Source organism: Notolepis coatsorum (assembly GCF_963971535.1).
Source record: "Notolepis coatsorum genome assembly, chromosome: 2".
In the NCBI taxonomy this organism is placed as follows: domain Eukaryota; kingdom Metazoa; phylum Chordata; class Actinopteri; order Aulopiformes; family Paralepididae; genus Notolepis; species Notolepis coatsorum.
In genome coordinates this window covers 231,818,209-231,833,208 of record NC_140166.1, presented here as the reverse complement: position 1 = coordinate 231,833,208, position 15,000 = coordinate 231,818,209, and the positions used below count along the sequence as shown (strand labels likewise).

The 15,000-nt window shown below is 39.3% G+C and overlaps 1 protein-coding gene across 1 annotated transcript in view; it reads right to left on the bottom strand.

The window, feature by feature from the left end:
- The window catches only part of LOC311223878 (tetratricopeptide repeat protein 7B-like), a gene marked incomplete at its 3' end in the record, with an annotated part of 53,871 nt that overhangs the window by 31,282 nt on the left and 7,589 nt on the right, over nt 1-15,000 (bottom strand). The window contains exons 5-6 of the mRNA XM_084308640.1: nt 8,832-8,948; nt 7,315-7,412 (exon numbers count right to left, since the gene is read on the bottom strand). Of these exons, the coding sequence (XP_084164766.1) occupies nt 7,315-7,412; nt 8,832-8,948 (215 nt within the window). The remainder of the gene's footprint in view (nt 1-7,314; nt 7,413-8,831; nt 8,949-15,000) is intronic.

Sequence of the window (15,000 nt, the reverse complement as noted above, 5' to 3'; positions counted from 1 at the left end):
TCTACAGGGGTTAGTGGGTTTAGTGGTCGGCCGTGCGGTGAGGTCAAACACAACACACTCCCGTCACACTCCACACCATGCTATTGGCCGGCTGGGTGGGGGGGGCGGGGCTGACTACTAGAGGTGGCATCACACTCCACACCATGCTATTGGCCGGCTGGGTGGGGGGGCGGGGCTGACTACTAGAGTGGCATCACACTCCACACCATGCTATTGGCCGGCTGGGTGGGGGGGCGGGGCTGACTACTAGAGTGGCATCACACTCCACACCATGCTATTGGCCGGCTGGGTGCCGGGGGGCGGGGCTGATTACTAGAGTGGCATCACACTCCACACCATGCTATTGGCCGGCTGGGTGGGGGGGCGGGGCTGACTACTAGAGGTGGCATCACACTCCACACCATGCTATTGGCCGGCTGGGTGGGGGGGCGGGGCTGATTACTAGAGGTGGCATCACACTCCACACCATGCTATTGGCCGGCTGGGTGGGGGGGCGGGGCTGACTACTAGAGGTGGCATCACACTCCACACCATGCTATTGGCCGGCTGGGTGCCGGGGGGCGGGGCTGATTACTAGAGTGGCAGGTGGCAGCGCGGGCACAGGGCGGGTGACTCCAGGTCTTGAAGGAGGGATGAGAGAGACAGGAGGGGGGAGGAGGAGGAGAATGAGAGGAGAGGAAGGAGGGAGGTCTGGGAGCAGGGAGAGGGGGAGGGAGGAGGTTGAAGAGAGGAGAGGAGGGGGTGGAGGAGTGGGAGTATGAGAAGGGGGAGGTGGGGGAGTATGAGAAGGGGGAGGAGGGGGAGAAGGGATCCGAGCCGGAGTGAGAGGAGGAGGAGCCTGAGGCTAAAGAGCAACGAGAGAAAGAGAGGAAGCAAATCAATGACAGAATCAATTATAATAATAATAAATATAATAGATATGAACAACAGAACACAAGAGGAGAAACAGAGACAAGACCAGAGGGTTTGCTTTCACCTGCACAGTTGTGCTTCCCCAGTATAATGCTAATCAGAAGGGATGCAAAATGTCAATTCACTATTTAGAAGACCTGAGATGAACGGTGGTCCGGAACACTTGATGATTTATTATGCTCATAATGTGTCCCAAAATTCTAAACAAATAAACTAGATTTTAGAGTCATTGGATTAAACAGCTGGTATATGTGATGTATGCGAGTCTGAGATCGCAAAAGTGCAATACCGGCCGCATCCTACCAGGCGGCGGTATCAAGCACCCTTTGAAACTGTGTCTTGGGCTGTGGGTCGATTATATAGGTCCGGGCGGACTTTTCCATGTCGGGCAAGGGGAGCGGTTGCCCCGATCGGCTTGAGGAGCGTCAAATGCTCCAGAAGTGAGTGTAGTCTTTTGAAGGAAGAGACTCAGGGCTTTCGAATTTCGAAAAACTACCCTACCCAGCTCACACCAGCCCCTGTCAATCATCTGACTTCTGGATAAACTTTTTTATTTCCCTTATTTTTTTGGAATTATCTCCCACAAACCTGAACGTTATTGCCATAAATCAGAACGCAGTTAGTTTATCTACCTTTCTGTGAACGTCTAGCAAAAAACTGTGTTGCAATATGATGAAATTTACATTATAAAAAAGATGGCAGAATTCAGTACTGTATCTACAAAACCTTCTGTTTAATCATCTTCCCTTTATTCATTTTCTTAGAGTTTTCAGGTCTGGTACATTTTAGCATGGTGTTGGCATGGTGTTATTCACAGTAAATTGAATTGATATTCTCCTTTGTTTCATCACAATTTCCTCAAGCCTAGTAACATAGTATTTCTGACACTGGGAATACATTCCCTGAGATCCATAGATGTCCCTAGATTCAGATACCAAGAACATGCAAAGATTTTTTTTATCTGTAAATATTTATTCTACGTCATTATAGAATGAGTCACATAAAATAATTTAAATAAAAATAAAATATGATTATTATTTTTTTTTTTTATGGATGGAAGAGACACACATTGGCGGGCAAAGAGCCACATGCGGCTCGCAAGCCACGGGTTGGCCACCCCTGCGCTAGTCCATAACATATTCCGTTGGTGACGATCAAAGCATCAAAAAACTACCCCCCCCCCCCCACCCTTTCATTTTGTGATGATACATATATGCAAGTCATATATTATTAACTGACTTGTCAGTTATATTGTTTTAAAAATGGGAAGAGCAATTGGTATTTCCAGGAAATGTGCTTCTTTTGTTGCCCGTCCCCTTTTATGTCAGATAGTGCAACGTTTAGTTTTATGTCATCTTGACTATTGCTCTGCGATGTGGTCATCTGCTGCCAGTGGTGACCTCAGGAAGCTCCAGGTGGTCCAGAACAGGGCAGCACGGTTGGTACTGGGCTGCTCACTAAGGTCTAATGTGAGCCGTATGCATGCCCGCCTCTCTTGGCTTAACGTTGAGACGTAGATCGTCTTTTAATACACTTGTGCTGTTCAAGTTGATCATGAGCAGTAAAACTCCTGTTTTTATACATAAGATTGTTTTTAGTAATATTGTGCACGAGCATTACACTAGAGGTTCCAGTAGTGGGCAGCTTGAATTGCCAGGTCCTAGAACCAGCGCTTTGGGGAGATCTTTTATTTTTAGAGCATTAACTCTTTGGAATGGTCTGCCTCGGAACCTATGCTGCATTTACAGTAGATTCACTTTTTAAAATAATCTTAAATTGTTTTTAACACTTTGATCGCCATGGGTTATATTCATAATTTACCATCCCTTGCCAGCTCTATTTGTCTATGGAGAAGTTCCCCTTCTTTGCAGGGCTATAACTTTTTTAATTCTATTGCTAAATTGCCATTATTATGGCCCATTCAATGTCCTATATGTATTGTTCAGGGTGTAGCAACGTTAAACTTTTTCATTCACATATTCATACTAAAATATGGTCTAAAGTATAAGTATGTTTTTATCGTTTTCTGCAGCTTTATCCAGAACTTGATTTATAGCCCTAAATGCATTATATTGATGATGAAATACAGTTTGATAGCAATCAGCGCGAGATGAAAAATTTCAACTGGACGTACTTCTAGAATGATCTACGTATGATCTGATGATGACCGGATGGGTGGGGGATCGTTTATAATTCCGTGGGCAGCGTTAGATGATTCATCCAGAGTGGGTCATATGTTCATCATAGCAGTTTATATGAAATACGTTAGAAAATAACGCTGAATCTTACCGTATGTTCCTCGCGCCGTTGGACGATCAGCGTGGAGTAGACCGTTTTCGATTATGGGATGTTGATCCTGATGAACCATTTCCAGGTTGTAGAATACTATATACGTCCAAATAACGTTGTTTATTGAGTTAGGGCGAGCGATTGATCATCCAGTGTGTTGAGATGGAGTCCGGCTACCGATCGCGAGTGCCCGGAGCACATATGGATGAGCACTTCCTGTTTGGCCAGCCGCAATTTTGGACGCCATCTTGAAAATGAAGCCTTTCTGAAGGTGTATTTTCCTAGATTTTTAGTATGTTAGTGAGCATGCCCAGAGGTACCAGAATCAGTTGAGAAATCCTTTGCACCATTTTCTTAATTTGAGATATAGCCATTTTAATCGCCCCCGGCGCCATCTGGGACGCCATCTTGGAAATGACGGCTTTCGGAGGGGTCGATTTTGGTCGACTTTTAGTATGTTATTTAGCACGCCCAATACTACCAGAATCCATTGAAAAACCTTTTGTATAAATTTTTTTGGGGTTAAACCATATATTGACTCGCCTACAATGATGGCGTGGGGCGGCGTGGCTCAGGGGTAGAGCGGGTCGTCCAATGATCGAAGGGTTGGTGGTTTGAATCCCGCTCAAGCCCATGTCCATCCCACTGCCGTTGTGTCCTTGGGCAAGACACGTAACCTACTTGCCTCGTATGAATGTGTATGCATGTGAATGAATGTTGGTGGTGGTCGGAGGGGCCGTAGGCGTTGATTATTCGCCACGCTTCCGTGAGTCTGCCTCAGGGCAGCTCTGGCTGCAATTGTAGCTTACCACCACCGGTATGACTGTGTATGAACGAATAATGGACTCTGTAAGCGCTCTGGGGTCTCTGGGGTGTCACGAAGAGCGCTATATAAATCCAATCCATTATTATTATTATTATTATTGATAAACCTGTTTGGAGTGTTCCCTTAAGAAGTCTCAATGATAAACCTGTTTGGAGTGTTCCCTTAAGAAGTCTCAATGATAAACCTGTTTGGAGTGTTCCCTTAAGAAGTCTCAATGATAAACCTGTTTGGAGTGTTCCCTTAAGAAGTCTCCATGATAAACCTGTTTGGAGTGTTCCCTTAAGAAGTCTCCATGATACACCTGTTTGGAGTGTTCCCTTAAGAAGTCTCAATGATACACCTGTTTGGAGTGTTCCCTTAAGAAGTCTCCATGATACACCTGTTTGGAGTGTTCCCTTAAGAAGTCTCAATGATACACCTGTTTGGAGTGTTCCCTTAAGAAGTCTCAATGATACACCTGTTTGGAGTGTTCCCTTAAGAAGTCTCCATGATACACCTGTTTGGAGTGTTCCCTTAAGAAGTCTCCATGATACACCTGTTTGGAGTGTTCCCTTAAGAAGTCTCAATGATAAACCTGTTTGGAGTGTTCCCTTAAGAAGTCTCAATGATACACCTGTTTGGAGTGTTCCCTTAAGAAGTCTCACTGATACACCTGTTTGGAGTGTTCCCTTAAGAAGTCTCCATGATACACCTGTTTGGAGTGTTCCCTTAAGAAGTCTCCATGATACACCTGTTTGGAGTGTTCCCTTAAGAAGTCTCCATGATAAACCTGTTTGGAGTGTTCCCTTAAGAAGTCTCAATGATACACCTGTTTGGAGTGTTCCCTTAAGAAGTCTCACTGATACACCTGTTTGGAGTGTTCCCTTAAGAAGTCTCCATGATACACCTGTTTGGAGTGTTCCCTTAAGAAGTCTCAATGATACACCTGTTTGGAGTGTTCCCTTAAGAAGTCTCAATGATACACCTGTTTGGAGTGTTCTCTTAAGAAGTCTCCATGATACACCTGTTTGGAGTGTTCCCTTAAGAAGTCTCCATGATACACCTGTTTGGAGTGTTCCCTTAAGAAGTCTCCATGTTTTCGTTCTGAACCCGATCTTCCATCGACCTGCTGCAGATAAACTGACCTACTTTTGACCTCAACAAGTGAAAGCAAGGGACACAATAGGCTCAAATCAAACAGAAAGATAGTTTGATAATCTGACGGGATGTGAAAAGGTATCAGTACTAAATACCTGTATGTCACGTATGTCCCTATGCCATAAATGTCATGTATGTTGTGTATGTCATAAATGTCTATATGAATTGAAAATGGGGGACCCCGATGGAAACAAGACAAACGTCTTTCTCAGGTCTGCATCCCCTTAACAATTGTATGTATTGAGCCGTACTGTATTGTACCCATTCTGCAATCTGTTAAATAAAGTTTTCATTCATTCATTTATTCATTCATTCATTCATTCATTCATTCATTCAGGTTTGTAATCATCTGGTTGTGTGAACTGATCTCTGATCAGTCTATGACTCCAAACCAACACTGTAGAGAGGAGGAGAACACTAGGGCTGATCTCTGATCAGTCTATTACTCTAAACCAACACTGGAGAGAGGAGGAGAACACTAGGGCTGATCTCTGATCAGTCTATTACTCCAAACCAACACTGTAGAGAGGAGGAGAACACTAGGGCTGATCTCTGATCAGTCTATTACTCCAAACCAACACTGTAGAGAGGAGGAGAACACTAGGGCTGATCTCTGATCAGTCTATTACTCCAAACCAACACTGTAGAGAGGAGGAGAACACTAGGGCTGATCTCTGATCAGTCTATTACTCCAAACCAACACTGTAGAGAGGAGGAGAACACTAGGGCTGATCTCTAACTGGTAAATGGTGCATTTATATATATTTATATATCTCTTTTGTCCAAATTGTGTTCCTCACATTCACCCATTCACTCACACACCGACGGGCGGAGGCAACGGGAGCAATTAGTGTGTGTGTGTGTGTGTGTGTGTGTGTGAGTGTGTGTCAGCGTTTCCGTTAGCCGGTAATTACCGGTATTTGACCGGCAAAATCTGTTGAAGTCCGACATATTTAATCTCTCCGGTCATAATGTCCGGTGAAAATAATTCCTCTAAGCACAATTAGATTATTTGAATTGTATTAAAATAGACTAAAATTAAATAGCCTATGCGATGAACGAAACAAACATTACATTTGTTTCATCGTTGCTTCACCAAGCAGCCGGTCCAATAATGACACCGCTGTGTCAGCGTGAGCTTGCTGCTGATATATTTGTGAGAAGCATCCATCTGCAGCCCCACAGAATGCAGTACTCCAATCCAGCCATTGGCAATTCAGCTGTTGGGTGGGCGGCGCTGCTGAGCCCAGACCGGACCTAAAAACACCGCTGCTCTGTCGGTCTGCAGCTCCATGCTTCACGTAAATCTAACAGCCAGCTCGCGCTGACACAGCGGTGTCATTATTAGACCGGCTGCTTGGTGAAGCAACGATGAAACAAATGTAATGATTGTTTCGTTCATCGCATAGGCTATTTAATTTTAGTCTATTTTAATACAATTCAAATAATCAAATTGTGCTTAGAGGGAATTATTTTCACAGGACATTATGAGCAGCACCAAGTCGTTGGGAGGTGGAGTCGTCACGCAAACCCACGATAATGTTGCCGTCTCTCTGCCAAATTTCTCAGTTCTTCGCTTGATATAATTAATACAAATGTCCAATATAACGGAATTCGTTAGCTCATAAAAATGTGATTATAACAGACTGCTGTTTAATGTCGGGCAGACTGCCCACCGACACCTCAAGTCGGCAGCAGCACGAAGTCTCGAGGGACTTATTTTATTTGGAATATATTAATGACTGTATATGCAAAAGTAGCCTAGTTTTACCGGTAAGTTAAAATATTATAAATGCCTTGATGATGTCATTCTTTATATAGGACTATCAATTGTTTTTAAGCTCAATAAACTCTGACCGGAATTTATCCCATTTGTCCGGTAGATTTCAATCTACACTCAGACCTGCAAAAAAAAATCTAACGGAAACCCTGGTGTGTGTGTGTGTGTGTGTGTGTGTGTGTGTGTGTGTGTGTGTGTGTGTGTGAGTGTGAGTGTGAGTGTGTGTGTCTGTGTGTGTGTGAGTGTGAGTGTGAGTGCGAGTGTGTGTGTGTGTGTGTGAGTGTGTGTGAGTGTGTGTGTGTGTGTGAGTGTGTGTGTGTGTGTGTGTGTGTGTGTGTGTGTGTGTGTGTGTGTGAGTGTGTGTACCTACCCGTCTCCGGGTCACTGAAGTCAGGCAGGGTCATAGCGTTGAGTTGTCTCCTGTCAGCGATGGCTCTGTCCAACAGACTGCTGCCCCGACCAGAGTCACTGCAACACACACACACTCTTCAGTGACTTCAATTATCATATTTCATTTTTTCGCCATGGTATTCATAATTCCCTCACCCAGCCTTGGCTGATACAGTGGGAGCCTGCACAACTCTGCAACGCTTCAATACTGCCGCCTGGTGGTGATCCGGCGAGTTACAACCGGAAATGGATCTCTGGTGATCTCCATGTACCGGGGAAATGCGTCCGGCACTCACATATTGTTGCGGGACTCTAGACACACATCGTTTATATGGATCGCTGCCATAACTCAATAATCGATATGATTTGGGCGTTTATTATTATTATACAAACCGGAAATGGATCTAGTAGATCGCCGTCAAATAAGTGGGATCTTTTTCCTCCAGTCTCATCGGCGAACGGTAAGAGGACAGTAACGTTACTTTCAGCGTGATTGTTTATTATTATTAATGCAAACTGCTCTGATCAATATATCACCCGCATTTACTGACTATCACGGAATTATAAACGACCCCCCCCCCCGTTCATCCGCGCATGAGGAGTCATAACGTTTAGGATCATGTACAGTTGAAATTTTTTATATAGCGTGTATCGCAATCTATATATGCGTTTATGCCTATAACTCACGTTCTAGGAATTACTGCAGAAAACGATAAAAACATATTTATATTCTAGACGGTATTTTCGTATGAATCTATGAATGAAAAAGTATAACGTTCCTACATCCTGAACGATAGATAATCGATGTTGAATGGGCCATAGTAATGTCAATTTAGCAATACAATTTAAAAAGTTATAGCCCTGCAAAGAAGGTGAACATCTCCATAGGCTTAGACTGTTATTATTATTATTATATATAGTATATATAATATACTATTACTATTATATGTTGTTACTACTGTATTGCACATCGTTGCGGGCAAGACCACCCGCATTTCATTGTATACTTGTATGCCGTGACAAATAAAACTCTTGACTTGACTGGTGGCAGAGAGTGGTATGAGACGGGCAAACTCTGTGGCAGTTAATGTGTTAACCCTAACCTAATCATAACCTTAACAAGTACATATTTAACCCTAACCTAACCATAACAAGTAAAGTTAATGTGTGTGTACCTGGGGTTTATAACAGGGTTGAATTTGTGTGTACCTGGGGTTTATAACAGGGTTGAATGTGTGTGTACCTGGGGTTTATAACAGGGTTGAATGTGTGTGTACCTGGGGTTTATAACAGGGTTGAATGTGTGTGTGTACCTGGGGTTTATAACAGGGTTGAATGTGTGTGTGTGTACCTGGGGTTTATAACAGGGTTGAATGTGTGTGTGTGTACCTGGGGTTTATAACAGGGTTGAATGTGTGTGTGCACCTGGGGTTTATAACAGGGTTGAATGTGTGTGTACCTGGGGTTTATAACAGGGTTGAATGTGTGTGTGTGTACCTGGGGTTAGTCAGGTTATAGCAGGACTTCCAGATCTGCAGCATGTGTTTACAGGTCAGTAAAGCTTCTTCTGGTCCTCGACACAAAGTCTCCAACTTCACTTTAGTAAATAACAGACTGAGACACACACACACACACACACAACACACAAAATAACAAATTAATTAAGCATTACATCACGTGCAGGAATGTGTTATACTAATTAGATCATGCCTAGGGGTGGTTGTTAGGCCCGAGGCACAGCCGAGGGTTGTTAGACAACCCTAGGCATGATCTAATTCGTATAACACACGACTTCAAGTGATGTAATGTCTTTTATACAATGGCCGAATTCATCCAACCTTATTGCTATACAATAAACACACAGTAATTGAAGCATAATGGAGATTTATTCACAAAACCATCCGCAGAAAAAGTTGGTCAAAAAAATAAATAAAATTGCCATCTAACAACAAACTTCATATAAATCCTGCAATGTATTATTGTTTTGACAATGGGTCATGACAAACCAATTACATAATCCAACATTACTGTGTAAACAACTAATTATTCCAGTTAACGGTATTATAATTTTTTTGTATCTACTTTTTCTCCTCCTTTTTCTGTGATTTTTCTCCCCATCCCAATTTACCTCGTGTGCCAATTCTCGCTGTCCTGTCCTGATTGTTGCTCGCATATGCCCCCCACTGGCCGATTGTAGGGAGGATAGAAGCCTTGCATCACGTGTCCCCTCCGGCAGTCACTTCTTTTCACCTGCCAGCGCGGACTCTCATTTGGCGAGGAGTAACGTGTGGGAGGCTCACACTGCCCCCGCCATTTTCCTGACTTTGCTGTGGAGGCGCCCCAACCGACCTGTAGGAGTCGCTGTTCACAACGACCAGACTACCACCCTTCGACTTCCCACCCGCTAACTCTGCCAATTGAGTTAGTATGACGGCCGGCCCAAGCCGGAGGCAACGCCGACAGCCGGATTCGAACCCGGTGTCTCTTGCGTTGGTGACGAGCGCAATGTCCGCTGCGCCACCCAGCCTCCTTCAGTTAACGGTATCTTTTTTTAATTATTCGTTACGAATATATCCATACTTCCATTGTATCCGGGACATCCAGTGAAATCGCTTCGTGCGACAGTGTCCTTTTGCAGAGGCAGGTTTCTACAAAGCATGCTATCTAACAGTGAAGTTACCGGTTGTTATTTGATTGATTGATTGAAAATTGTATTACCAGATTGCAGAATGGGTACAATACAGTACGGCTCAATACACACAATTGTTAAAGGGGAACTATTTTACTATTTCTTTCACTATTTGGGCACTTTTACACAATTCCTGTGAGTCTATGGAACACCTCTGTAATATATATATTTTTTTTATTCATTGTTTTGTATTTCTAATCAAGTCCTCAAAAACAGCATTTTTCTACCTCAAGATCTCGAGCTGTTTTGAGCCTGGGCTCCTAAACCACTGCGCTATACGGCCCCGCCTGAACATTAACATGCAGCAGTGACTATATGACATCACATATAGGCACATTTTCAAACGACTCAGTTCAGTGAGGGTGAATATTGTGAGAGGAGAATTGGAAGAATGCGCCAATATGAGCATTTTGAGACATAGATCATATTAATATAAGTTCACATAGCTAGGAAACAATGCTAAACACTCAAAAAGGCCATTTATAAGATAGTTCCCCTTTAAGGGGATGCAGACCAGAGAAAGACTTTCGTCTTGTTTACATCAGGGTCCCCCATTTTCAATGCATCATAACTATATGACATACAGATAAGACAGTGCTACATCTATACATAGGTTGCTACAAAGCATGCCATCTAACAGTTAAGTTAGCGGTTGTTATTTGATTGATTGTTTGACATTTTTATTAACAGTGAAATGAGTGTCCTTTTGAAGGAGAGGGAGGTTCTACAACGAATGCACGATTTATATTTTGTTTCACAATGAGTCATGACCAACCAATTACATAATCCAACATTGTGTAAGCAACTAACACATTCCACGTGACTATCGTTTTTGAATGAGTCGTTATGACGATATCAATACATCCATTCATAAAGATTATTGTCCGCCATCTTGGTTTCATTCATAAAAACACGAACGGTGGAGTGATTCGGAAAAAAAGTAATTCGGTTGTGGGCAGGTTCTGGGATCACGTGGAGTGTGTTATGAGAAATAACAACATCTGAAAGAAGTGTTTCAGCCAATCAGAATCAAGAAATGTGCATGCCATTGTATAATACACATTATACATTATACATTGGGTGAGTATGCAAAACTGTCTAACTCTCTAATATATATGCGTTTGTATTTCGTACATGGAGGTATCTGGTATCCAGACAGGACCATCTCCATGATAATAAGTCATTTATTTTTAACCGATACCGATCATTTTCGATATTACATTTGAATGCCAATATCGGTAGGCCGATAATATCGGACATCCCTAATAATAACTACATGAAGTTCTCAGTATGATAATAATAACTACATGAAGTTCTCAGGGTATGATAATAATAACTACATGAAGTTCTCAGTATGATAATAATAACTACATGTAGTTCTCAGTATGATAATAATAACTACATGAAGTTCTCAGTATGATAATAATAACTACATGTAGTTCTCAGTATGATAATAATAACTACATGTAGTTCTCAGTATGATAATAATAACTACATGAAGTTCTCAGTATGATAATAATAACTACATGAAGTTCTCAGTATGATAATAATAACTACATGAAGTTCTCAGTGTGATAATAATAACTACATGTAGTTCTCAGTATGATAATAATAACTACATGTAGTTCTCAGTATGATAATAATAACTACATGTAGTTCTCAGTATGATAATAATAACTACATGTAGTTCGCAGTATGATAATAATAATAACTACATGTAGTTCGCAGTATGATAATAATAATAACTACATGTAGTTCTCAGTATGATAATAACTACATGTAGTTCTCAGTATGATAATAATAACTACATGAAGTTCTCAGTGTGATAATAATAACTACATGTAGTTCTCAGTATGATAATAATAACTACATGAAGTTCTCAGTATGATAATAACTACATGTAGTTCTCAGTATGATAATAAGTTATAACTACATGAAGTTCTCAGTATGATAATAATAACTACATGCAGTTCTCAGTATGATAATAATAACTACATGTAGTTCTCAGTATGATAATAATAACTACATGTAGTTCTCAGTATGATAATAATAACTACATGTAGTTCTCAGTATGATAATAATAACTACATGTAGTTCTCAGTATGATAATAATAACTACATGTAGTTCTCAGTATGATAATAATAACTACATGTAGTTCTCAGTATGATAATAACTACATGTAGTTCTCAGTATGATAATAATAGCTACATGTAGTTCTCAGTATGATAATAAGTTATAACTACATGTAGTTCTCAGTATGATAATAACTACATGAAGTTCTCAGTGTGATAATAATAACTACATGTAGTTCTCAGTATGATAATAATAACTACATGTAGTTCTCAGTATGATAATAATAACTACATGTAGTTCTCAGTATGATAATAATAACTACATGTAGTTCTCAGTATGATAATAATAGCTACATGTAGTTCTCAGTGTGATAATAATAACTACATGAAGTTCTCAGTATGATAATAATAACTACATGTAGTTCTCAGTATGATAATAATAACTACATGTAGTTCTCAGTATAATAATAATAACTACATGAAGTTCTCAGTATGATAATAATAACTACATGAAGTTCTCAGTATGATAATAATAACTACATGTAGTTCTCAGTATGATAATAATAACTACATGTAGTTCTCAGTATGATAATAATAACTACATGTAGTTCTCAGTGTGATAATAATAACTACATGTAGTTCTCAGTGTGATAATAATAACTACATGTAGTTCTCAGTATGATAATAAGTTATAACTACATGTAGTTCTCAGTATGATAATAATAACTACATGAAGTTCTCAGTATGATAATAATAACTACATGTAGTTCTCAGTATGATAATAATAACTACATGTAGTTCTCAGTATGATAATAATAACTACATGTAGTTCTCAGTATGATAATAAGTTATAACTACATGTAGTTCTCAGTATGATAATAATAACTACATGTAGTTCTCAGTATGATAATAATAACTACATGTAGTTCTCAGTATAATAATAATAACTACATGTAGTTCTCAGTATGATAATAATAACTACATGTAGTTCTCAGTATGATAATAATAACTACATGTAGTTCTCAGTATGATAATAATAACTACATGTAGTTCTCAGTATAATAATAATAACTACATGTAGTTCTCAGTATGATAATAACTACATGTAGTTCTCAGTATGATAATAATAACTACATGTAGTTCTCAGTATGATAATAATAACTACATGAAGTTCTCAGTGTGATAATAATAACTACATGTAGTTCTCAGTATGATAATAATAACTACATGAAGTTCTCAGTATAATAATAATAACTACATGTAGTTCTCAGTATGATAATAAGTTATAACTACATGTAGTTCTCAGTATGATAATAATAACTACATGTAGTTCTCAGTATAATAATAACTACATGTAGTTCTCAGTATGATAATAATAACTACATGTAGTTCTCAGTATGATAATAATAACTACATGTAGTTCTCAGTATGATAATAATAACTACATGTAGTTCTCAGTATGATAATAAGTTATAACTACATGTAGTTCTCAGTATGATAATAATAACTACATGTAGTTCTCAGTATGATAATAATAACTACATGTAGTTCTCAGTATGATAATAAGTTATAACTACATGTAGTTCTCAGTATGATAATAATAACTACATGTAGTTCTCAGTATGATAATAAGTTATAACTACATGTAGTTCTCAGTATGATAATAAGTTATAACTACATGTAGTTCTCAGTATGATAATAATAACTACATGTAGTTCTCAGTATGATAATAATAACTACATGTAGTTCTCAGTATGATAATAAGTTATAACTACATGTAGTTCTCAGTATGATAATAATAACTACATGTAGTTCTCAGTGTGATAATAATAACTACATGTAGTTCTCAGTATGATAATAATAACTACATGTAGTTCTCAGTATGATAATAAGTTATAACTACATGTAGTTCTCAGTATGATAATAAGTTATAACTACATGTAGTTTTCAGTATGATAATAATAACTACATGTAGTTCTCAGTATGATAATAATAACTACATGAAGTTCTCAGGGTATGATAATAATAACTACATGAAGTTCTCAGTATGATAATAATAACTACATGAAGTTCTCAGTATGATAATAATAACTACATGTAGTTCTCAGTATGATAATAATAACTACATGTAGTTCTCAGTATGATAATAATAACTACATGTAGTTCTCAGTATGATAATAATAACTACATGTAGTTCTCAGTATGATAATAATAACTACATGAAGTTCTCAGTGTGATAATAATAACAACATGTAGTTCTCAGTATGATAATAATAACTACATGTAGTTCTCAGTGTGATAATAATAATAACTACATGTAGTTCTCAGTATGATAATAATAACTACATGTAGTTCTCAGTATGATAATAAGTTATAACTACATGTAGTTCTCAGTATGATAATAATAACTACATGTAGTTCTCAGTATGATAATTATAACTACATGTAGTTCTCAGTATGATAATAATAACTACATGTAGTTCTCAGTATGATAATAATAACTACATGTAGTTCTCAGTATGATAATAAGTTATAACTACATGTAGTTCTCAGTATGATAATAATAACTACATGTAGTTCTCAGTATGATAATAATAACTACATGAAGTTCTCAGGGTACTCCGACAGGGTTAGTGTTAGGGTTAACCTACATGAAGTTCTCGGGGTACTCCGACAGGGTTAGTGTTAGGGTTAACCTACATGAAGTTCTCGGGGTACTCCGACAGGGTTAGTGTTAGGGTTAACCTACATGAAGTTCTCGGGGTACTCCGACAGGGTTAGTGTTAGGGTTAACCTACATGAAGTTCTCGGGGTACTCCGACAGGGTTAGTGTTAGGGTTAACCTACATGAAGTTCTCAGGGTACTCCGACAGGGTTAGTGTTAGGGTTAACCTACATGAAGTT